General features: G+C 43.4%; 1 protein-coding gene across 1 annotated transcript in view; it reads left to right on the top strand.

Moving 5' to 3' along the window:
• The window catches only part of SLC35F1 (solute carrier family 35 member F1), a 379,360-nt gene that overhangs the window by 238,491 nt on the left and 117,290 nt on the right, over positions 1-23,579 (top strand). Inside the window, exon 2 of the mRNA XM_034765797.1 lies at positions 2,220-2,395. Coding sequence (XP_034621688.1) covers positions 2,220-2,395 — 176 coding nt within the window. The remainder of the gene's footprint in view (positions 1-2,219; positions 2,396-23,579) is intronic.

Genomic DNA, 23,579 nt, shown 5'->3' with positions numbered 1-23,579 from the left:
GGGAATCCTTTGACTCTCTGAGTCCCCACCAGTCCTTCTAAATGGAAAAGTACCAGATTTAAGATGGATTTCATTATCAGGTGACATGGTCACATGTCACTGTAAGACCTCTAGTCTCCATTCCCCATGGACTGGCCCACACATACACAGGAAAGCTTTCAAGTAACTAAGGCCATTTACAACTGATTGTTTCTGGAGCACCCTTAATGGCCTGCACTTAATACGTTTACATCAGTGATACACGTTTATATCTTATTCTCCTAACTCTGGACATAGAAATAATACATGAAAACAAATAGGATGAACACACTCAGTAGATTATAAGCTTTGTAATGATACTTTACAAGAGATCTTTTGCATAAAGCGTATTCCAGTTGCATCATATTCACATTCATAAGCATATTTTCATAAAGCATATGGAGTGCAATGGCGCAACAAGATCTTAGATTCCACTAATCCAAAAACCTCCTGTAAGAGTGCAGGATCTAGCACAGTGAAGGTTGTTCTCTCTCTGTCAGACTGCTTGTTTTGTTTTGTTTTTTTGGGGGGGGAGGAGGAAGATGGGGGGGGAAAGGGGGAGACGGTGCTATACAACAGCTTGTGCTTCCCTGGGCTTGTTTGGTTGTTTCATACCATGACTGGCACCAAGACACAGTAGTAGGAGGATTGCTTGAGAAAGGGGGAAACAAATCTGACACCTGAGGTTACTAAGAAAGGGGTCTTTGTAGCCTAGATCTTCACAGCTGCCAAATATTCAGTCACTCTGAGGGAGATATGGCAGGGAGAGGGAAGCAACATTGAAAGATTTTTAATATTGGGAGATGGTGGTGTATAAAAAAGATTTTCACCCTAGCTGAAGAGTGTTCCACACTGATGTGCTGCCTTGCCTGTCTCCCCCCAGAGCAGGAAACAGGCATGGAATAGACTTGGCATCAGCACAACCATAGGAACAAAATAGTGTCTGGGCATGTTTTCAGTAAAGTCATCTCAAGGGTAAATTTTTAAAAAAATGATATTAAATTAATGGGAATATCCCATCTCCTAGAACTGGAAGGGACCTTGAAAGGTCATTGAGTCCAGCCCCCTGCCTTCACTACCCTGGGTTTAGCAGGCCAATGCTCAAAGCACTGAGCTATCCCTCCTCCCTGAAGCCCACTCCTTTGAGCCGGAATCTTTCAATGATGTCTATGTTGCATGTGTAGAATATCTTGTAACCAAGCTGAAAGCATGAGCAAGTAACACTTGAATGTTCTTTATCTGGGTTGAAGTGAACTGTGGTGCAAAGAGATAACAAAGAACCAGGACTGGATGGGCAGGAAGGAGAAAATGATGAGGATGCTGAAGGAGAACATGGAGGGGATGGAGAGGGGGAAAGAGGGCAGGAGTATTGGACAGGCAGAAGAAGAAGGAACATGGAGGAAGAAGAAGTAAATGGTGGGGGGCGGGAATGAGGAATGGAAAGATAAACTGAAGCAAGAGGCCAGTTCAGATAAGCGAGTTTCTTGGAGTAAAAGGAGTGATGAAAAGAATGTTTTCGAAGAGGAAAAATCCACAAAAAAGTAAAGAGTGGAGGAGAGAAACAAGATGGTGAAAAAGATTAAAGAAAAGATACACAGTAGAAGAAAAGAAATGAAAGCAAAATGGAAATGAGATGAGAGAACAAAGGAAGGAAGACAGTACATTCATACATTTTATTTTATAAAAATGTAGATCTAGAAACATGATAAAATCACATGTTTTTTTTTTCTCTATTTGGTTGTGTATACAGAGAGACACATACTAAATACTGGGACAGCTGTACACTTTCATTGTATTGCAAATGTGAAGTTATACTCCTGGGTCTTTACTCTGAGACACACACAAGCAAACTGGGGGAAGGGGTGAGGAAGTCTTAAGACTAAATGGGCCCAAATCCACAAAATCTTTCCCTTGTGTTGTGTGCGTGAAATTTCACTGTTATTCTTTTCATAATCAGAGGTTTTTATAATACATGAACAAAAACCAGTGTGTTTGGAAAGTATTTCAGTAAATGCTGAGGAAAGAGATGGTAATACTTATTAGACAACTCCTACCAGGTACATTAGAGATCAAGGCCATCATGTTTCTTCCCATGTTTTACACTTTCATTTGGATTTATGCTCCTCAGAGGAGGATAAGGATTTCCTGGTTGGCTGAGAGGCTGAGTGTTTTATGTCTGTGTTTTTTCTTGTTTCTTTTAGGGAGCTCTTGCTGTCTGTGGCTCTTGGCCAGGTTTTGTCCCTTCTTATCTGTGGCATTGGCCTGACCAGCAAGTATTTGTCAGAGGATTTCCATGCCAACACTCCTGTTTTTCAGAGCTTCCTCAATTACATCCTCCTGTTTTTGGTCTACACCACTACACTAGCTGTCAGACAAGGTAAGTACCATTCTTTGGAAGGGAGGTAGCTTCTGTAAGCTATTTTGTAGAATCTAGTCCAGTGGTTCCCAAACTTTTTACCTTGCCCCCTCTGCCCTGCTCCCTGGAGCCAGGGCCAGGAGCGGTGCCACAGCTCTGGGAGGGAGGGACGCAGACAGGGGTAAGGTGGCCAAGGGCCATAACTGGAGGTGGGAGTGGGGGCTCCCCTGGGGGCTGGTGCTGGCCGCAGGTGCCCCGGGGGCCAGGGCCAGGAGCTGAGCTGGCTGGCACTCCCTCCCTACTCCCACATGGGGGCTGGCCTGGGCCCCAACCGTGCCCCACAAAACATTCCTCCACACCCCTCTAGGAGGGTGCACCCTACAGGTTGGGGACCTCTGATCTAGTCACTATGGACAAAATTTTCCAAAGCACTCAAATCCTGTTTTTTAAAAGCATCTAAGTCACTCAAGAGCCTAAGTTCCATTTTCATTCAATTCGACTTAGGCCCAGATTTTTGTAAAGGTATTTAGGCACTGCTGTGCTTAGGGTTGCAACACCTAAATGATTTAGGAGCCCAAAGCTCTTTTCAGCCTAAATCCTTCCTTAAAATGAGCTTTGGGCTCCTAAAAATGGAACTTAGGCTCTTGAATGGCTAAAGTGTAAAATTTCCAAAAGCATCTAATGACATTCTTATTCTGTGTATATTAACTTATCCTTTTTTCCACAACACATTAAAAATTACATACTCTCTGGATGAAAGGAAAAAGCAAACTTTCATTAGAAAGGACCATTTTAATAAATAACCAATACAGTAGTGTTGTGTGAAAGAAAAGTCTGTATCCTTTCTGCCTCATTATTTCCACGTGAACAATCTCCTTGATCCTTTCTTCCTGTTTCATATACATGCATTTAGGTCTAGATTGTGAATTGGAAAGTTTTGGAGTGTTCTAAAACTTGGTATCTATTAAAAATGTTCAGAACTGCTGAATGCTGATCTCTGGGCATGTCAATCCTTAGGAAGTCTCTCTAGGAAGTTGCTGCTCAGCCTTTCTTTGCCTTCCCAGTTCAGTTTGGGTTGTGGGAACATCATCAAAGGTTCTTTGGAAAACTGTGGTTAAACATAGCTCTTGCTGGAAAGTGCAAGTGTAGATCTTGCATAACTGTTACCAGTTTACAGAATTGTTATAGCCCAAAAGTCTCATTTTCAAAAGTAACTTGGGACTTAGGCTCCTAAATGAGTAAGGACTTTCAATGAGATTTGGGCTCTCAAGTCACTTAAGTGTTTTTGAAAATGTTACCAAATACTGGGGAGACAAGGTGGGTGAGGTAATATCTTTTTTTATTTTAAATGTTACCTTATGTTGGGACATATCCTGTGATGCCATTCCACATTTAGATTTAGAACGTTATTATCATGTCTATCATACACTGAGTTTTGAAACTGTTTAAAACTTTCTATCAAGAGCAATACTTAATACATAATTCCCCAGAAGATCCTAACACAGTCTGAAAATTGTTTGTCAAAAATGTTTGGTTTTGCCTGAGGTATGAAAGTTTGGTAATTGGCCCATCCTCAGATGGACAGGTATCAAGTTTAAAATGAAAGAAGGTTTAACTTTGTGGATTAAACTGTTGGAACACAAACCAACATTTAATGCACCACGGCCAGGAATGATCATCCAGTAGGAGACTGTCCCTGCCCTGAAGGGCTAACAGGCTGAATAAACAAGATAGACAAAGGCTGGGAGAATATAAAATGGGCATGCTAATATTTCCTGATGAGCAACTGAGGCACAGAAAGATTAAGTTACTTGCCCAAGGTAACACTGGAAATCTATAGCAAAGCTGGGGAGTTAAGCTAAACCTTTCAAGTCCTGATGTAGTGGGATTTGAATGCATCCTCATTTCCTTCACTTAGCAGTGTTTGGTGCCAGTGGGAAGAGCCTTCATGAAGTAAGTTGGGAGTGGGTAGGACTTGGTACCATGTGCACAATTATTCTAGAAGGGAGGGCATAGGTGTTGAGGGAGGATGACCCATAAGGACAGTAGTCATGGAAGGTGTTTAAATCAGGCTGCTGTTTAAAGTTGGGCCAGAGAAGAATGACCGCAAGAGTTGGAGGGCACCCACTGAATAGCCTGGAGCAGGGGCTACCAGGAAGGAATGTCTGGAATTGGCAGGATGCCCAGAAAAATCCTGGATAAGGAATGGACACAGAGGCAGGGAGAGCGGTAATCCAAGCACATTCCATAAAATGCCTACAGAGCACTACAACAGCACATGGCCATTTCATTTATTGTCCATTTAATATTGCCATGTGACAAAACCCCATTGGATTGGGATTCACTTACTCAGCAGATGGGTCTAACAAATATCTATTAAGGCAAAACACTCAGCAAGTAGTGATCAATTACTTACAAGTGGGAAACTCATTAGGACAAACTCATCACAGTCACCTCCTGCACTGGACAGTACAGCTTCAACCTCCCTTTGTTACACAAGCTTATAAATACATTTTTTGTTATCTTTTTTTAGATATATGTATTAGTCTCTCATTCCATATTATCTCTCCTCCCCTACCAGTACAGGTATAGTGTTAGTTCAATCCAGTCTTTTTTAGCTTTTTTTAGTTAGTTTCTTTTCTTCTCATGTACTCTGTAATTTCTTACACATACACAGTTCTCCTTATACTTACGCTGTTAAACATTATCAGAACAGACTCTTAAAATCCACAGCAGACTTCTGTCAGGCCAAAATATGGCTTTGCTCCCAACAAGCCCCACATTGGGTTTTTTGCTTGTGTATGTATTTATTTGTGGGTGTTAGACTAGAACCGTTTTTCTAGTAGCTCTGATTGTTTGGCATCATTAACAGATGAAAACCACATAATAATTATATTAATTTTGTACAGACTGATTCAGTTCTGAATGCTGGGCACATCAGAAAACTTCTTTCTAGCTTAGCTTCTTCTATTTCATATGCAAAATTTAAGATTTCTTAAATGACCCCATCTTTCTATTTCAGAAATCAAACCATGAAATCGACTGTAGAAGTCAAAAATAACATCATCCCCAGTTTTTCTTTTGTTTGCTTTCTGAATGGATAAATTGATTGGGAGGACTATATAGGCATACATATAGAATATGGAGGCATTCACTTGAGACGCTAAACAGAATTTCACTGCGGAACTGCAACACTTGCTTCCAATAACTTCTTCAGGGGCATCCTTAACTTCCCTGAGTGGGACTCCCCTTTCTTTACTAAGCTCTTCCAAATCTAGATTTGTCCAGAATCCCCTGTGGACTGGCCTTCTCTGTCTGTCCACCATCTTTCCAGTAAAGGGGAATATTTTCCCTGCCGTATTGAATAACCCACATCTATCTCCAGTCTCGCTAGCACCTGTGTTCACTTCCTTCCCTCCCCATATCTTTCCAGGTCAGCCTTCCTGTTCCTTCTTACCTGTTAGAGTGGCGCTGCTAGTTTAGCCACAATAAATAGCTCCACTGTATTGCCTATTTTAACTTTGTGCAAAATACTCAGGGCTAGATCCTCACCTTGTGTGGATCAGCATAGCTATATTGAAGACAATGGAGCTATACCAACTTATGCCAGCTGAAAATCTGTCCCGGCTACTGTATTCTACACAGCAAAACAACACCATAAATGTGTCCTCATGCTCCCATAACCCTACATTTTCACAACAGCAGTTAGCATGAACAGTTAGAATTGTACTTTCTAGCAATGCTAGATATCTGCATTGATCTAGAAAGAGGGAAAATACTCGTTTCCTGTAGAAGGAAAAGGCCTGGGCTCCTTCACTCTCCTTCTGGACATGTTTAAGGATCTAGCTGTCTGTCTGTCTTAGATCTTTATAGGATGACCAACACCTTCAAATCTGGGTACCCAAAAGCAGTATTTCAAATTTGCTTAAAGTATAATCTATCTGAGACTGTTCTTTCCATCACTGGGTATGGCTGCTCAGGCTTGGAGATTCTCCCAACCACAGATTTCCCTATCTATCCTTCAATCTTCTTATGGGACTAATCCTACAAGATGCTGAATACTCAGGCCCCAGTCCAGCAAAGCACTTTAAGCATCTGTTTAAGTTTGACTATGTGAGTAGACTCATGGCTACAACTCCTATATGGCAATACCCTGATACGGAAAGGCAGTTTAATTTTTTGTTGAAATGCTTTGAAACAAAATAATTTGGGTCAGTTTGACAAAATGAAATATTCTGATTTGGATCAGTGTCCCAAAATGAAATATTTCACTTTGATTTTTCTATAAGGAAAATCAAATATTTTCAGTAAAATCAAGAGCTTTCTATGGAAAATTTCAATTCTGCAGAAACTGCATTTTCCATCAGAGTATCATTCTGATGGGAAAATTCTTGACTAGCTCAATTATTTTGTTTGGGGGATTTTTTGTTCGCTTAGGTATCTTTTTTTCACAAAATCAAGTTAGACTTTAAGCTTATTAGTTATTTAGAATGCACACATGCTACAGCTAACATTAGCACACACTTACTGAAGTACCAATATTGAAATATTAAGTTCTAAATTTTTCCTTTCAATTTCTTTGTGTGCATGTAGCTAAATCAATGTTATAACAGTAAATGTTGTTAATGCAATATCATAAAATGACTGAATATCATTATGTAAAATCTAACTGATTTTTCCCAAACTCTGATAAATATTAATGAAATCTACAGCATGTAGCGCTTCCTTCCAAGGTAACTTGCTATCATGCCCATTTTTATTTTGTTCGCTGTTGTGCCAAAACCTATTTTTTGTCCTGTGTTGAGGAAAAAGATTGTACCTCATTTTATCACAGCTCTGCCCCCTAATCTGCAAAGGATTCTGCTTAGAGCGATCCTGTCATAACACTTGTGGCTACTCATTTGTATTAGAGGTGATTATACAATGAGGACAAGAGAGAAACATAATCATCCTTCTGTCAGTGAAGTGGAGCTATGGAAAAGAAACCTGGGGAGATCAGCTTTAGCACCTGAAAAAGCAATAAATGGGAAACTATCCATAGTGGCCCAAGAGGTGTTAATTGTCAGCAGTCAACATTGTGGTGGAGGCATCAGCATCTTGTAGGCAAAAATTAACCCTTTCTAAAAGCCACCAAGTATGTTATAAGTGAATATAGCACATATACTAACACTGTAAAATAATTAAGGGATGAGAGAATAGTAAGTATCTATTTTGAACAGAAGGGAAAAAATCATAATCTCAGGGGGCCAGATTCTGCCTTTACTCATACTGTGTAGCGCCTTAGTCTGTGATACTTTAAATAAGACAACTGGCTCAGTATGTCCAGCCTAGCCTACATAGGGGGGGCAAAATCAGGGCAGTAGCTTGCTGATTCAGAAGGGTTGTATGAATGTACATAAAGCTGGATGAATCCTCCTTCTACATCGTTAAGTGATGAGGTCATGCCAAACGTCAATGGAAATATAATTCTTCCTAGAGTCGCTGTAATGTCTTAGATTTGGCATATAACCAGATTTGACCTGTGCCATGGAAGATGAGTTATAGCCTCCTGTGAGACTATTAGCAGCTGAAGTCATGCCACATGTTATTGGAAGCTTTATTTTGTATCAATTTCCTTCTTGGATTTGATCTATGACCTCAGTGTCTTAATATGTGCATTCCTAATTTACCTGCTACTCAAATGGGTTCTTCCACTTGAACAAACAGTGTGTTTGAATGAAAAGACAACCTTTACAAGATTTGCTCTATTTCACTGTACTGCACATCTGCCCTTTGGTGAGCAGTCAAAACAGCTTATGTCTTCTGTTGGTCAATTTCATTCTAGTAGTAAAACTGCATTTATCTTTTAATTGGGCCAGATCCTATGGCTCGGATCGCACAGGCTACCCCACTAGATAGCCAAGGAGCTTTCCCAACAGTTGGCACCTCTATGTTTGGGTCACACATAATAATGTGGCTGGAACATTTTCAATAAAATGTGGTTTTGTTTAAATAGGCTGTTTTTTGTCAAGGCCTAAACATCTTGTGGAGGGATATTGATTTGGCTAAAGTTTTCAATGGGAAGGTTTCTGCCGTCCAGGACTTTCTAGTCACTTCTGATGGGAGAGAGAGAGAGATCCAAATTGAAGAAGTCTGGTTTTCAGTTGGGAAACAAATGTTTCAATCAGGACTAGCTCTAGGCACCAGCAAACCAAGCATGTGCTTGGGGTGGCACAATTCCGTTTTTTTTTTTTTTTTTTTTTTTTTTTCCCCGTGGTGGCCTCGAAGATTTTTTTTTTTTTTTGCTTGGGGCAGCAAAAAACCTAGAGCCGGACCTGGTTTCAATGCACATTGGTTTTGCACAAAATATTCAAAAGGTATTGATTTGATTCCAGTGCAGAAGGCAAACAAATTACGAAACCTAAAAAGTTGTTACAAAATGGAGCTTTGGTCCTCCAAACAACTCTACCTGTGCAAGCAACAGTATTGACCTCCCTGACGGGGGAGAGTGAAGGTGGGACCATGACCCAGATCTCACACAGGCCAACAGAACATGTTGCAGATTTTCTAAAGGTCAGCAGAGCTCCCACAGCACCAAGCACTGCCCTCGAGGCCCAGGATTCTTTCTGGAGCTCCCACTGCAGAGGGTCCCTTCCACCTACCCCAATGCAGGGCTATGTACTTAAAATCACAGTCTAGCCCTGTATTTTGAAAAATAAACAGCCTATGCATGCATTACCACTTGGGATCAGCACCAAAATGACATTTTAGCATGTGGAATTCTCATAACAATATTTCATGTTCCCCCTACTGTGTGTTACTTTGTAGCTGTCAGTGGATAGTGCACTTCCTGTAACTTCACTAGTCTTTCAACCATGAATGCCAAATTGTATGGGATACATTTATCCGGTCTGCCAGTTGGCAGTCTCTTTGGCTGTAAGTTGAAGATCCCTGATCTTACTCAGAAAAAATTCAGTTAGTGGATAAGAAATAAAACTGCAATTCTGATTCCTGACAACTTGTAGTTTAAAGTTCCATGGATCATTTTGCCAGGAGTAAGAGTTGTCATTTTAGTTTATACTCTTTTTTGGGGACAAGAATTGTCTTTGTCTGTTTGGAATGCTGTAAGCACTTCCGCAGTCTAAACAATAGTAATAATAGATCCAGTTTCCTATCCAATCCAATTTGGATAATTACATTGTGCCTGCTTAAATTTTCCCTGTAGTTTCAATTGAATAAGATACTTTTTTTTTTCATTTCCCTCCTTAAGTTGTTGGATAATGTTGCTGTGTGTTGTATAAAAAAAATTCTGTTCCACTCAAGCAGTGGCTGCAGTTCAGTGGTGATGAAATTATTCCTGTATGTATAATTTGTAAAGGACTTGCAGATTCTATTCCTTTGAGATACTTTTCTAATTACCGTAGAAAATTTCCCTTCCCATAAATGGAAACATATCTTTTATTTATTTTCTTCAGTCACAGAACTGAAGATGATGTGATTTCAATGGAACAAGATTTATTCCACACCATATGTGAGAGGAGCGGGTAAAAACATTAGCCCTGACCTTTCTCTTGTTTTATTTTGACTGGTTGGTTTTTTGAGTGTCTTTTATTTTTGCCTCCTCTCAGTTGGGAGTTTTCTTTTACCCTGAGGGCTTGTCATTTGTCAACTGCCTTTATTCCACCAAGATACACAAACTAGGACTACATAGGCCTCTGCATCCTTTTCACCCACACGAGGGACCAAACATCTTACGGCTCTAGTCAGTTTCCATCAGGTGCCTTTTGCTTTGCTCACAGATTTAGTAGATTATAAATATGCACTTACAGAGATGAATACTGGCTCTAGACATTAGGCCTAGGGGTTGATGATTTTGAGCTGCTTTACCTACCTTCTTTTTATCACTTTGATTCGAAGATGGTGTCCCCCTGAGTCTTAGCTTACACACACCTGCTGTCTAAATCCATGGCCTGCATCCTATCTTTTTTTTTTTAAGTGTTTTTTCCTTTTGATCCTAGAGATGGTGGCACACCATAGCATTTCCATCCTGTTGCATCATATTATTAGAGTAAATCATTGGTGTAACAATCATGTGACACAGATAGTAGTAAATATTGAAAGGACTCCTCCTCTTTGATTCTGGTGGCAGCAGTTAAGTATGAAGAGTAATGGTATGTCTGAATGCTGTGTGCCATGCAATAATGGTACATATGCTCAAATACCCATGATGATCCCCAAGGAATAGAGCTGAGATCTGATCATGGTGGTGTTTTCCCTGCATCAGTGATGCTTTTTTTGTGAGGTCCTGCATATAGGTCACATGGAGACCAGAGTTCTTGTTTCACTTGATCTCTGTCAGGGTGAGTGGAATGCAGCTGAAAGGAGCACTGTCTGATGCAAGGGAGGCTGTAAGAAAGAGCTGAACAAGTGGAGAGGCACTACCAAGGTCCATCCTTCCATCTCAGCAGTCAGGAAAAGAAGAGGAGTGGGGGGAAAGGACTAACACACCCTCCTCTGCCATCCGGAGATGTAAGTTAGGAGGAAGGGGGAGATTCTAATGTGTCTGATGGAGTTGCGGAGCTCCAAAATATAATCCTGGCATAACACTGTGCTGTCATGTTTTTGTCCTGATGCTAGCTCAACTTGTGATGACGGTGCTACATCATGGTGAAAACATGATCAGATAGGCCCAGGTTTTCAGCCAACCTGTAAAATGTGCCAGCCTTTGAATTGTGGGGAAAATCTCAATACTTGCATCTGTGACTGCCTGATCGAGGTCACAAATCCTCAGTGACGACCTGGTTGAGGACACACATCCTCAGTGGTTAGACTGAGCCTGCAGTTCACATTGTGGGTGCAGTCCGAACACTTGTGCCACTAACTACAGGATTTATGGTCTCAGGCAAGTAGTCACAGATTTTGCAGGTCAAAGAGGCCACAGTTTTGAAAATGCTACAAGCCAGATGCTTGTCACTTAAGGCATGTGTGGAAAACACTTGGGTACCCCGCTGATGGGTACAGTATAAGGACATGAACAGAATAGAAAATTGTGCTGAGATGATTTTGTGGCTCTCTCTGATTCCATTTCAGGATAACGTGGTTCACTAGCTTTGCAAGACTGCCCTACTCTAGCCTACAATAAACCGTTTATTAGAGGTGGAGGCTCAATCACAAATATAGTAAAACTCCACACAGTATATCTCCTTTGCAATTAAGGGATAACTATCCTTTATAGAGTTAGTATATGGCTCCATCTCTTTTTCTTCTGCTACATAAACATTTCAAGTGCTGTTGGTTACAGCACAGACCATCCTTTCCCACCCTATTGAGGATAGTGAATGGTTTTGCTAAAACAATGCACCTCTGATTCTATTGCTGTAAGCTAAATGCAAGGCCATGGCTGCCTCCCATTTTATCCAGCATCAGGCTTTGCCTGTAATTTATGGAAATATTTAAATATTCATCAATTCAAGCTGCTAGCAAGCATAGTGCAATGCACATTCCCTGCACGTAGCTTTAGTGTTCATACGGGAGATTTGAAGTGTGGTTACAAGATGATAACTGTATTGCCTGAAGGAGATAAGTCCCGCTCTGCCAGAATGGTGCTTTGTATATAATTAGTCTAAAAATTCAGAGGACTAGAGTTTATCTTTGCAATCGTCTTTCTCATTAAAAAAGAATCATAATGAAAGAACAAAGCGGTCCCTGCAGTGAATTGAATTGCCTCCCTACGTTTTCATTAAATCAAAGACTCAGCAGCATCCAGTTTTGCAGAACCCAGTTGCAGGCAGTACACAAGACCCACAGTAGAGCCCCTATGCAGATCATATTTTTTTGTGCCGGCTATGAAGTGCAATATGTTAATCTTACATGGGAAACAGCCTACTTGTCTCTTTTCTTCTAATTTCACTGACTGCTGTTGACAAGATGCTAATGGTATAAAGAGTACTTGTGGTGCTACTGGTAGTAACTCTGCTCAATGCAAACCAAAGTACTTTACCCTCTTTCATCTGGAAAAAGGACCATAAAAGATCATATGAACCAAGGGAAGAGAAATCTATGGCAGCTGATAAGGGCTTAGATTTATTTCACAATTTCCCATTTATTGTAATGACACACTTTCTGCCAAGCAATAACACAAATAGCAATTTCCTCCTCCTTTAACTGCATTATTATCAACATAATCTTGTAACAACAATTATACAGTAAATGCATCTTCAGGGCAGAAACTTACAAATATTCTGTAAATTGGTAGGGTAAGAGTTTTTCAGTCTTTTTGTAGAGATGTTTATTTTTCTTCCTTTCTTTTGTTGCTCTTTTGTGAGCCATTAAAGCATGATCCCTTTATACTCGTGTCACATTTCTGGATGCCAATGCTATGATAATAATTAAGCTTTTCATCTTTAAAATGTTTATAAACATTTAAGCATTCATACTTACAAAATACCTGTGAGTGAAATACAATAACTACTATCCCAATTTTGCCAATTAGGCAGCTGAAACAGAGAAACTGAGGCTTCCCCAAAAGCACAGAGGGAATCAATGTCTGAGCCAAGATTAAAATTCGGGAATTCCTAGGGCCTATCTCTTTGCTCACATCTAGCCTTTCTTGTAGGGCCTGATCACTGCTGTCAAGTAGAGTTCTTCCATTGACTTCAATGGGAGTTGGATCAGACTCATAAAGAAAAAGGTATTGTGGTTTTATTCAATAGGGCCATGCAAGACAACTGATTTTATCTCATAATTCTGAAGTGATAGTCTGTAGGAAGACCTGTGGTAGGGAGCTGAAGAGGGAAAAGGCTGTTCTCTCAGAGATTTCTCCCAAATTGTTCTGTTGGGTGCATGGGATTGCCCTGTCAAACAGTGCACGGGCTGTTTTCAAAAACTTCACAGATCCCTTGGGATCCATGCAGATCCTAGTATATGTTCATGGGGGGGAAATGGGGGAGGGCTCTCAGTGTGGATGCTCTGTGCCAGCCCTGGGTCTCTGGTAGTGTGGCTCCATAATTGTCAAGGCTTCTGCTTCTAGCAACTACCCCAAGATCCCTACTGTGCGAGAAGTGGGTTCCCAGCAGCAGAGAAGAGGCCAAAAAAAAAGTAATACAGCCTCTAGCTGTGTATTATCTTTCCAGCCTTAGCATGACAGGGCCAGCAGAAGTACAATGCAAATCACCCTCTCTCCCCAGCCTATCTGTCCCACTGCAGAGATCCACAGACCAGTAGAGAGCCCTCCATGGGGAAGGGAAGAACCCAGGTGGGGGCCTTAGCACCCCATGGCATTGCAGGAGAGGGAGAATGCGTGCAAATCTAGGGGAAACAACTGGGTCCTTAGCTTTTCCACACCTAATGCAGGTGACCATCACTTGTCAGAGATGCATTTTTGGCACCGATTACAGAAATACAGCAAATAGAGGTTGAAATCAAGCTACAGTGGTACCATTTTAAAGTTAAATAGAAAATATTGTTCAACCTAATGATCTAGGTGAGGTAATAGAATTTTTACAAAATAAAAGTGGTGCATGTGTTGGTGATTCTTCATCTAACAAATTGATTATCTGTTTTTAAGAGAGATTTTAAAATCAGAGCCAGACCCTCAGTAGATGTAAATTGGCATAGCTCTAGTGACTTACTTAGCCTCCGCTGGTGTATCTGGGTGTGTAGGATAATGTTGTAAGATGTGTGTTTCTTTTGTTTATTTGTTTTTCATTGATGTTTGGTTCTTTTTTGCTTGAGTGTCACAGTATGGGTTAGACTACTCATTCTCCATGGTTTGAGATGACAGAATGTGCAGTGCTGTCATTCTTCGTGGCTAGCAAGAGAGAAAATCTGAGCAAATATAATGAATGGGATGTTCTGAATATTTCCTCCCTTAACATAGAGGCGAGACCCTTAGCTGGTGTAAATTGGTGTAACTCTGTTTATTTCAATGGAGCTACAGTGGTTTACAACAGCTGAGGATCTGGCCCTAGGACTCTTTCCCTTGATCCATAGGTAACTTCAGTAAATAAGTATTAGTAGTATTTATTATTATTTTGTGTTACGGTAGCACCTAGAAATCCCAACAGACATAATAGTCTATTGTACTAGGCACTGTATAAGCACATACTAGGAGACAGGTTTTTGACCAAAGACCTTTCGGGTGAGATCCACTCCCACCCCTTTACACCAGGTAAAAGGACAGGAGTGACAAAAAGGGCCCCCAGTTTTGGCTAGGGGAGGATTCACCAAGCAAGGAGGCTCAGTAGGAGACAGCCATAAAGCTGCCCTCCAAGGAGCCCTTCACAAGTCCTGGTAAAGGTCACGTTGAGGGTGGAGTGGGGGGTGGGAGGAGCACGTCAAGGACAGGGCTGTAGCATGCAGCCCTATTGAGATTCCAGGCAGTGCTGCAGCTTTAAGTTAGAGCTGCCTCCCCAGGCTGCCCTAAGAGTTCTGGGAGCCGGTTTAAGTTATGCCAAGGGCCTCTCCGATCCCTGGAGCAGCCCATGAGCTGAAGGGCAGAAAGGTGGGTTGCAATCACAGTAAGCCTCCCTGTCCCATTGGGATGTGAGTCACACCTTTTCTCCTTGCATCAATTTGTTGTATTTTGATAAATATTTAGTGGAAAGGAAAAAAAAAACTATACTATGAGCAGTAATGGTTTTTACCATTACTAATGTAACTGCATTGCTTTTGACAGTTATAGAATACCAAATACTTATGTGCAGTTTTTGAGAGTCGTACTCTTTACCTATCCCAAAGTGATAATTGTTCAGTCTGAGTAAAATCCTGACCGCACTGAAACCTATGGGAGTTTTGCCATTATCTTCAGTGGGGCCAGCTATATGGCTGACTGAAAGTAACTAAACAAAAGCAGCATTAGAAAACTTCCTGCCTGACTTTACAGCTGCAGCATCAGATTTGCTAAAATGCCAATGGTTACTGTGTGCTTCCTTTATGTGACTGGCATTACTTGTGCATGGATATTGACAGGCAGCATGTGATGGGCTGAGATCATCAGCACTCTGAGAAATGCCTACTTTTTCCCCCTTGTATTTGAAATTTTTGAATTGCAAATAAAAATATTGGAATCTAGTCATGGTTGATTTAGTGGGGATTTTGTATAGCTATGGGTTTGGGGTTTTATTTTTATTTCTAGAAAACAGTGATCTGTACTTATCAGATTTCTCTACAGTATGACAGTGGAGTAAGACAAAACTGACAGAGAAAAAAAATAGCACATACATGATTCTTTAAAGGAAAATGACACACCAAAGAAAAATAATGTATTATTGTTTCAAGATAAGAATTCAAGTCAGGCTCTCAGAACAATATCGCCTTCAGCATTCTCAAAGATACACAGGTAACCATGGCATGTACTATAGTATTTTTGTCAATGAAAGATTATTTTTCTTTCAAAATAGAGATCTCACTTATCAAGTGCTTTCCACATTACAGCATAATGATGCTAACAGTTAGGCATAGTTGAATCTCCGAAAGTTAGAGTGCTTATCCACAACTTTTCCATGGTGTGCATCACTGTTCCCATTAACATCAATAGAAATAGTCCATAATTGTAGAGGAGAAAATGGCTCCCATAGACCCTATAGAAGAATCACTTAGCTTAGACCACAGAAATACATGCCAGGTAGACTGATTTAGATAGCATATGTTGTATTTTAATGCCTACGTATCTTTCAGTTCTTGTTTTACGGGGATTGTGCCCGTGTGCAAGTCTGTATAGAGAGTGTTGTCTTTTTGTGATGGAATTATTTGAGAGTCAGTATTCTCTAGATTAAAAAATAATGGATCACCACCAATTATCAGGATAACTGTGTCATATTTCTGTAAGGGAAATCAGGGGTAATCCTCAAGGTGGAAATAAGCATAGAACTCTAAGAAGTAAACGGTGCTGTTTTTAAAATTATAGCGAACACAGAAAGGCTTATATTAATGCTTCTGGCTCAGTAATCCTCTATCGGCTGTCTCTCACTTCTCTCAAAATGCTCAGTTTTTCTTCCATACTTTTTAATAGATTTCATTTTGTCAGTAATCTGAGGAAGTGTCTTTTCCATATTTCTTTAATATTTTGAACAGTGAAGTAGAAATAATTATTCATTTTCAGTCTCTTCTGTCACATTCATTAGAGTAATTTCTTTCTGGATTGTCAATGTGGCTTGTGTTTCCCTGTGTCTCTCTGTTTCTATTTCCACTTTGTGATCACGAGTTGTGTGTTTGAGGGACTGCTTGTGTCCTGTGAATTTCACTGTTGAAAGGTAGTCTCCTAGAGTGAAGCTTTGCTGACAGGCTCTGCAGCAATGTATTACTGTTGTTTTTGTTCTTGGCTTCTCTGAATGCTGCATACTAGTTTTTCAGGGATTAGCCTGTGGTGGACTGAGCATTGTTTAGTGTTAGAATCATGGATGCACAAGAAAACAGCAGTTTGAGAAGCCACAAAGAAAGTTGTTTTCAATCGAAAATTGGGAACAAGGAGAGGAGTGATTGGTACCATTAGAAAGGTGTGGAACTGCAAAACAACAGAAATAATTACCGTATTTTGTCTCTACCAGATCAATAAGATGAAAAAGCAATGTTGTTATGTGGTGCACTAAGTTACAATATTACTTCTCTGCAGTCATCACTCCATAGGAAGAACAAACCAGCATCAAACGGTATTGACTACTTGTGAGGAAACCATATCTAAAGTAGCAGGTTCTAGATAGCTGCAGTGCTTTTTGCAAATTTGCTTAGTGGTCTTCACATTTGTTAGGGTAGAATTGTCTAGCTGTGGAAACTAAACTGAGCGTTTTTATTGCCGGCTTTTAAGCTGGATATTGATTGTAAATTTTGAAATGAAAAACTCACCCAGTCTGAGCAGGAAAACAGAAAATTTGTATTTTTTGAATATACTATTTCCATGTAAGGAACATGCTAAATTAATTCCTTCAGTAAGAATTATTTTTATTATGTATTAATATTGTCCCTTTACAAGTAGAGATTATAGATTTCTTAATAGTGTACACTTCAGAGCCTCAAATGATTGAGAACTGAGAGAGGATTTTTTTTTCTCTTCCTGAATTGCTTATGATTGGGACAATTGTACTATCATAGAAATTAAGAAAACCTCTGAGCTCAACTTTCAAACATTGTGCCACCAAATTGAACCATTGCAATAGCAGTAACCAGGAACAAGTGGTGTTTGTTCCCATACCACTTTTTCAAAGGAAGGTGCCAGTTGGGTATATTTAGGGCTACCATATTTCAAGTTCCCAAATAGAGGACACTGCCAGACGGAGGGGGAGGGAATTAGTTTCCATTGCAATACCATGCCATGCCACCCTTACTTCTGTGCTGCTGCTGGCAGCGGTGGTGCTGCCTTCAGAGCTAGGCACCCGGCCAGCAGCTGCCGCTCTCCAGCCACCAAGCTCTGAAGGCAGCGCTGCCACAGCAACGCAGAAGTAAGGTGGCAAATCCAATAAACACGCACACTGCTATTAGGGAACACTGGGAATTGAAGTTCTACAAGAATCGATGTTGTGGGGGAGGAGGGAGGAAGGATGAGCAAGGAAAAATCGTGGACATTTGTTCATATTTTAAAAATCCACCCAGATGGAGATCAGAGGATCAAAAAGAGGTCATGTCCAAGAAAGCCCTAAGTATAATTAGAATGTGGGCCCAAAAAGTTAAGTCTGGGAAGGGAAACTTCTGGAGAGCATGGCCAGAAAATGCTCCTGCAAACAGGGCCGGCTCCAGGGTTTTTGCCGCCCCAAGCGGGGGGGGGGGGGAGAGCCGTGATCGCAATCGGCAGCACTTCAGCGGTAGCTCCACCACGCTTCTTTCTTCTTCGGCGGCACTTCGGCGGCAGGTCCTTCCCTCTGAGAGGGACCGAGGGCAGGGCCAGCTCCAGGCACCAGCCTATCAAGCATGTGCTTGGGGCGGCACCTGGAGGGTGGCAGCGCTCACCGAGGGAGAGCGGGGCCGCGGCCGGGCTCGCCGCCTCCCCCCGGCGCTCCGGCCCGTCAAGGACAGCGGGGCCACGGCCGGGCTCTCCGCCCTCCTCCCAGTGCTCCAGCTGGCCGGGGAGAGCGGGGCCATGGCCGGGCTCGCTGCCCTCCCCTGTAGTGCTCCCCGCCAGGGGGAGGGGGGCGGCGGGAGGCTTTTTTGCCTGAAGCAGCAAAAAAGCCAGAGCCGGCCCTGACCGAGGGACCCACTGCCGAATTGCCACCGAAGAGCCGGACATGCCGCCCCTTCCCCTTGGCCGCCCCAAGCACTGGTGCCTGGAGCCGGCCCTGCCTGCAAATGAATTCTCATAAGTGGAAGGGCCCATGAAGTTCACATATTTTGCACCAGAAAATGCACCTGCACCTGGGGAGCAGACCATATCAGCTCCACCATGTTGCCTTATTAGGCTAACAGATATTCACTTGACAGTATTCTCTGGAACTCCTTTGCCCACATGGTTACCAACATGTGGCTCAGAGAGGAGGAAAAAAAGAAGGCCTGTGTGCACTGGGGACATCATAGAGCCCACCATAGGAAATATAGGCCAGGAGTTAGCTCTCTCCTATTTGCCAGTAGAGCAAGTGTTCCCAAGGTACAGATGTAACATACAATCAGTCGGGCACCTCTGGAAAGAGGATCTGGAGAATGAGTCACTCCTGGTAACCATGTTCTCTATACCTTTGGTGGTTAGTGACAAAAGTTCAACAGCGTGGGTACCAACTCCATGGGTGCTTTGGGGCTGGAGCACCCAGGGGAAAAAAAGTAGTGGGTGCTCAGCACCTACCAGCAGCCCCATGGATCATCTCTCCCTTCTCCCCCCACAGCCCTCCCGCCGGCGGGCCCCACCAATCAGCTCCTTCCCCTCCCTCCCAGTGCCTCCCACCTGCCGCAATCTGCTGTTCAGCAGCGTTCAGGAGACACTGGGGGGAAGGAGGAGGAGCAGGGGCAGGAAGAGGTGGGGAGGGGGCGGAACGGGGCAGGAGTGGGGTGGGAAAAGGCGGAGTGAGGCGGAGTGGGGGTGGGAAGAGGTGGGCTGGGAGGACTGGAGAAAGGAGCGGAGTGGAGGCAGGTTCTGGGGTGGAGCAGGGGTCGAGCACTCCCTGGCAGCTCGGGAAGTCGGTGCCTCTGTTCAACAGTCCATTGAAACAGGTTCTTTTTAGGGAATCATTGTAGAAAACTCAGAAAGCCACTTTGCTACTTCTGTATTTCCTGAGTGCCATTCTCAGGAGGGTTTATTTTAATAACTTCCTCTGAGTCTGGACAGCATCAAGGTCATGAGAGAGTTTCATGACTCCATATAGTTCTCATGTCTGGTCCTGAGTGCTATGAAGTGCACTTGTTCCCTTCAGGCCAGGCTCCCCAGGCAGTGAGGTGACTGTGACATACTGGGGCACAGTCCAGACTAGTGGGGGGCTGTCACCCAAGCCCTGCAACACTGAGTACTTTACACTGCCTTGCTGTATTAGCTCTCACCTGGGCTGCTTATAAACAGCCTTCCAGCATGCAGATCACACCCTGAGTGTCTGTGTGTAACTGCAGCCTGCCAGCAACACCTTGGCTCTTGGCAGCTTTGGTTATACTGCAGAGTGACCCCAACACACCCTCAGTCCCAGATCTCCCCCCTCCCCCCAGAAATGTATGTCCTGTACTACCCAGCCTTTTCCTGGACAGTACAAATATATTAAGTCAGCTATTCCTTTAAGGGACTAATATGCCAGTTTATATTAAATTGAGTACCCAGATACTCCAATTTAAACAAGCTGAATTAGATAAAACAGTAAAACAAGTTTATTAACTACAAAGAGAGATTTTAAATGAGTACAACTAATGAGGCATAAAAGTTAGAAATGGTTACAAGAAAAATAAAGATAAAATGCTTAGTAGTGCCTAATTTAACAAACTATATAAGAATTGAGCAAAGTTTTTCTTACCACATGTTTCTGCAGATTACTGACCAAACTCTCAGGTAAGGAAACCCTCCCCACCCCAAGAGTCAAACAGCAGTTTTCCTTTGTCTTTTTAGGAGCAATGCCAGAGACAGACAGGGAGAGAGAGGAGGGTGCCTTGGGGTGTTTGTCCTTTCTTTTTGTAGTTTTAGTCCCTCTCTTGAAAAACATTTCCAACTGAGACCCAGGAGACAGTCTATGTGGAAGGATATTCCCTGCTGCTTTTTCCCTCACCTGTTTGAACTTCCTTTGTTTTGTCTTCCTGCTTGATGACTCTGCTTACTGCTTAAATGCAAATTAAGGCAAGCACACATTCCTACCTTTGTTTAGGACAGACCTAACTTCTGCCTGGGCAGGGTTGTGAGGTTTTAAACATGTGTTAATAACCTCATACTAGGGAATCTTACAACTTCACATACAGTGTAACCATGCATATTTTACCAGGACAATACTGACCAGCAAATTTTGAGTTTTGAAATGATACCTTACATGGCATACTTTGTACAAAGATTATTACAGTAGTGTGCAGGGTGTGAATACAGAGATGTGGTCTACAGGAACAAGAAGGGGTTCCATTCCATCAATCTGCAAGTTGCCCATAATGCAAAATCACTTAATCACAGACACATTGGCAAACCAGCTAGGGATTAGGGTGACCAGACGTCCCGATTTTATCGGGACTGTCCCGATATTTCCTTGTTTGTCCCGCGTCCCGACCGACGTGCGGTCGGGACACTGGACAAACAAGGAAATGCGCCGGAGCCTGGAGCCCGGAAGTGCTCATGCCCGCCCCGACTCCGCCCCCTCCTCACCCGATTGGCTCCCTCCCCGAATCCCCGCCTCTTCCCCGGGCTCACCATTCCCCCTCCCTCCGCAAGCGCGGAGGGAGGCCCGGGAGACTCAGAAGGAGTGCGGGGCCGGGGTGAGTAAGAGTCCGGCCTGGCCCCGAGCAGGCAGGACTCAGTTGGGTGGTAGGGNGAGCCGGGGCCTGCTGCAGGGACCCAGTAGCACGCACGCTGGGCCCAGCCCCTGGCCAGTCGCGTCTGGGCTGCCCAGCTGGTGCTATCCCACGGCGGCCCCGGGGCGGAGGCATCGGCAGCCCAGCCCCGTTCGTTCCCCTGCGGGACACCAGCAGGACGGGGGGACTGGGGCCTGCTGCCCCCACTCCGGGGCCACCGCGGGATAGCACCAGCTGGGCAGCAGCCCAGACGCGACTGGCCAGGGGCTGGGCCCAGCGTGCGCACTGCTGGGTCCCCGCAGCAGGCCCGGGCTCTGGGGGTTTGGGGCGCCACAGCCGCAGCTGCCGAGCGCCATGGCCGCTTCCTCCCCCGCGGCAGTGGGAGCTGCAGCAGCGGCTGCTCCCGAGTCCCGCTGGCCGGGGGTGAGAACAGCCGCCGCCTGGCCCTGCGGGCCGCCCACCTACTCTCCCTACCACCGAACTGAGTCCTGCCTGCACTGGGCCAGGCCGGACTCTTACTCACCCCGGCCCCNCCGGCCGGCCTCTTGCTCACCCCGGCCCCGCCCTCCTTCTGAGTCTCCCGGGCCTCCCTCCAGCGCTTGCGGAGGAGGGGTTTTTTTTTTTTTGGCCCCCGCCCCCCGCCACGCCCCCCCCCGTGTCACCCCTCCCCCGCGTGTCCCGATATTTGTCTTGGGTGATCTGGTCACCCTACTAGGGATATATCTTGACTCCTTCGTTCTCAAGAGATCTGGGCTTGTAGAAGACATAGAATCTAGATACTCGCATGGTTGCTGGGTATGTAGTGTGGTTTCACTGTTATTATAAAGGCAGACTGTCCCTAGCAATATCACAAATATACGATGTACTATCTCTGTAACACATCTTAAAGACAAGGCTTATGACTCCTCCCTTATGACTTCTTCTTCAGAGAACTGCTGTAGTATTACCTCCCTCACCACTAGGACATCCTTCTACTCAGCAGAGAAACTGGGCTTCCTCCTGCACTGGCAGTATCTGCTCTTATCTGAGGACATGGTGGAAATGTAGGCACAAGTGTCTTTCCATTCTAAATAAGGGGCACACAGAAGTGGCCTGGTATGTTGAAGGAATTTAGAATTGTGCTTTACTTTGAATATACCTTCCAAAAAGTGAAGTGGAACTGAAAATGATTTAATTTTTTGTACCCGTGTCAATCAGTGGTACATATTAGAATGTGATTTGCACTGTCCCCTCTGCATAACTTTGCAGGCACACTAATTAAAGTTTTTCCTCCCTAAACCCATTGAGTTGGTTTGCATGGACAGACAGACAAACAGAACAAATAAAGTAAAGAATAATAAATTGAGACTAGGAGCAATAGCAAGTGAGACCTCAACGTCAGCTGGAGCAAAGCTAGGGTTCTCAGTGTGATGTGGAAACTGGGCCATCAAATAGGTAAAGTACTGAACAGGCTAGCAGCATGATCAGATCACAGCTCTCCTTTCCCCGCCTGCTTAATTTGAAGGTGTTAATTTAAATCTAGGATCAATGGATCCCTCCACTGACTCCACTCATTTCCATCACTTCAAGTTTATGCTTCTTGTCTTCACTGCCAAGACCCTTCACAATTCTGCCCCTTCCTACTTCTCTGGTTTTGTTTCTTACTCAGACCCCTTTCCCTCTGACCCTCCAGTAATGTCAGCCTCAACCTCCCGTTTGACTGCTTTATCCACAACTATCTTTGCGCTTTCTTCCATGCAGTCCCCTATGGAAGCCCTTCCTAACTGACCGGAGGGACGCTCCTTTTGAATCCTTCCTCAAGTGCTGCTTCTGCTTTTAAGTTAGACCATAGTTCCTTCCCTACTCATTCCGCCTCTGCCATGTCAGTAAAAATGACTGACCCCACCCCCCCATCCCCCACAGTTTGCTTTTTATTTCTAGGAGGAACAGTTAAAATCCTTTGGAAGGAATGACATGGTGAAGGATGGCATCACACTAGAGCACTTTTGTAAACTAACAGCAATAGTGCCATAATGCCCAATTCTGATGTTGTCACTTCGTCCTTTGACTGAATGAATCAGTGGGAGTTTTGCCTGACTAAGAACATCAGGACTGGGGTCAAATATTTGTCTTAGGTAGGAGAGTGAGCGGGGAGTGAGAGAGAGAAAGAATGCTGTGCTGTATTTTAGACGAGTGCATTCTTTCTGTTATGAAATTGCCTTTTCACTGCATCAGCAAGAAGTGATCTCTGTATCACAAATGAAATTACTCCAGCAGCACAAGCTTTGATTTATGCATAAGCTATAATAAGAATTTCATATAGGTAAAGTTTGAGGGGAAAAATACCCCTTTTCAGTCAGGAAAT

This window comes from Trachemys scripta, chromosome 3 (assembly GCF_013100865.1).
Source record: "Trachemys scripta elegans isolate TJP31775 chromosome 3, CAS_Tse_1.0, whole genome shotgun sequence".
Taxonomy (NCBI): Eukaryota; Metazoa; Chordata; order Testudines; family Emydidae; genus Trachemys; species Trachemys scripta.
This window is presented reverse-complemented; position numbering and strand designations above follow the sequence as displayed.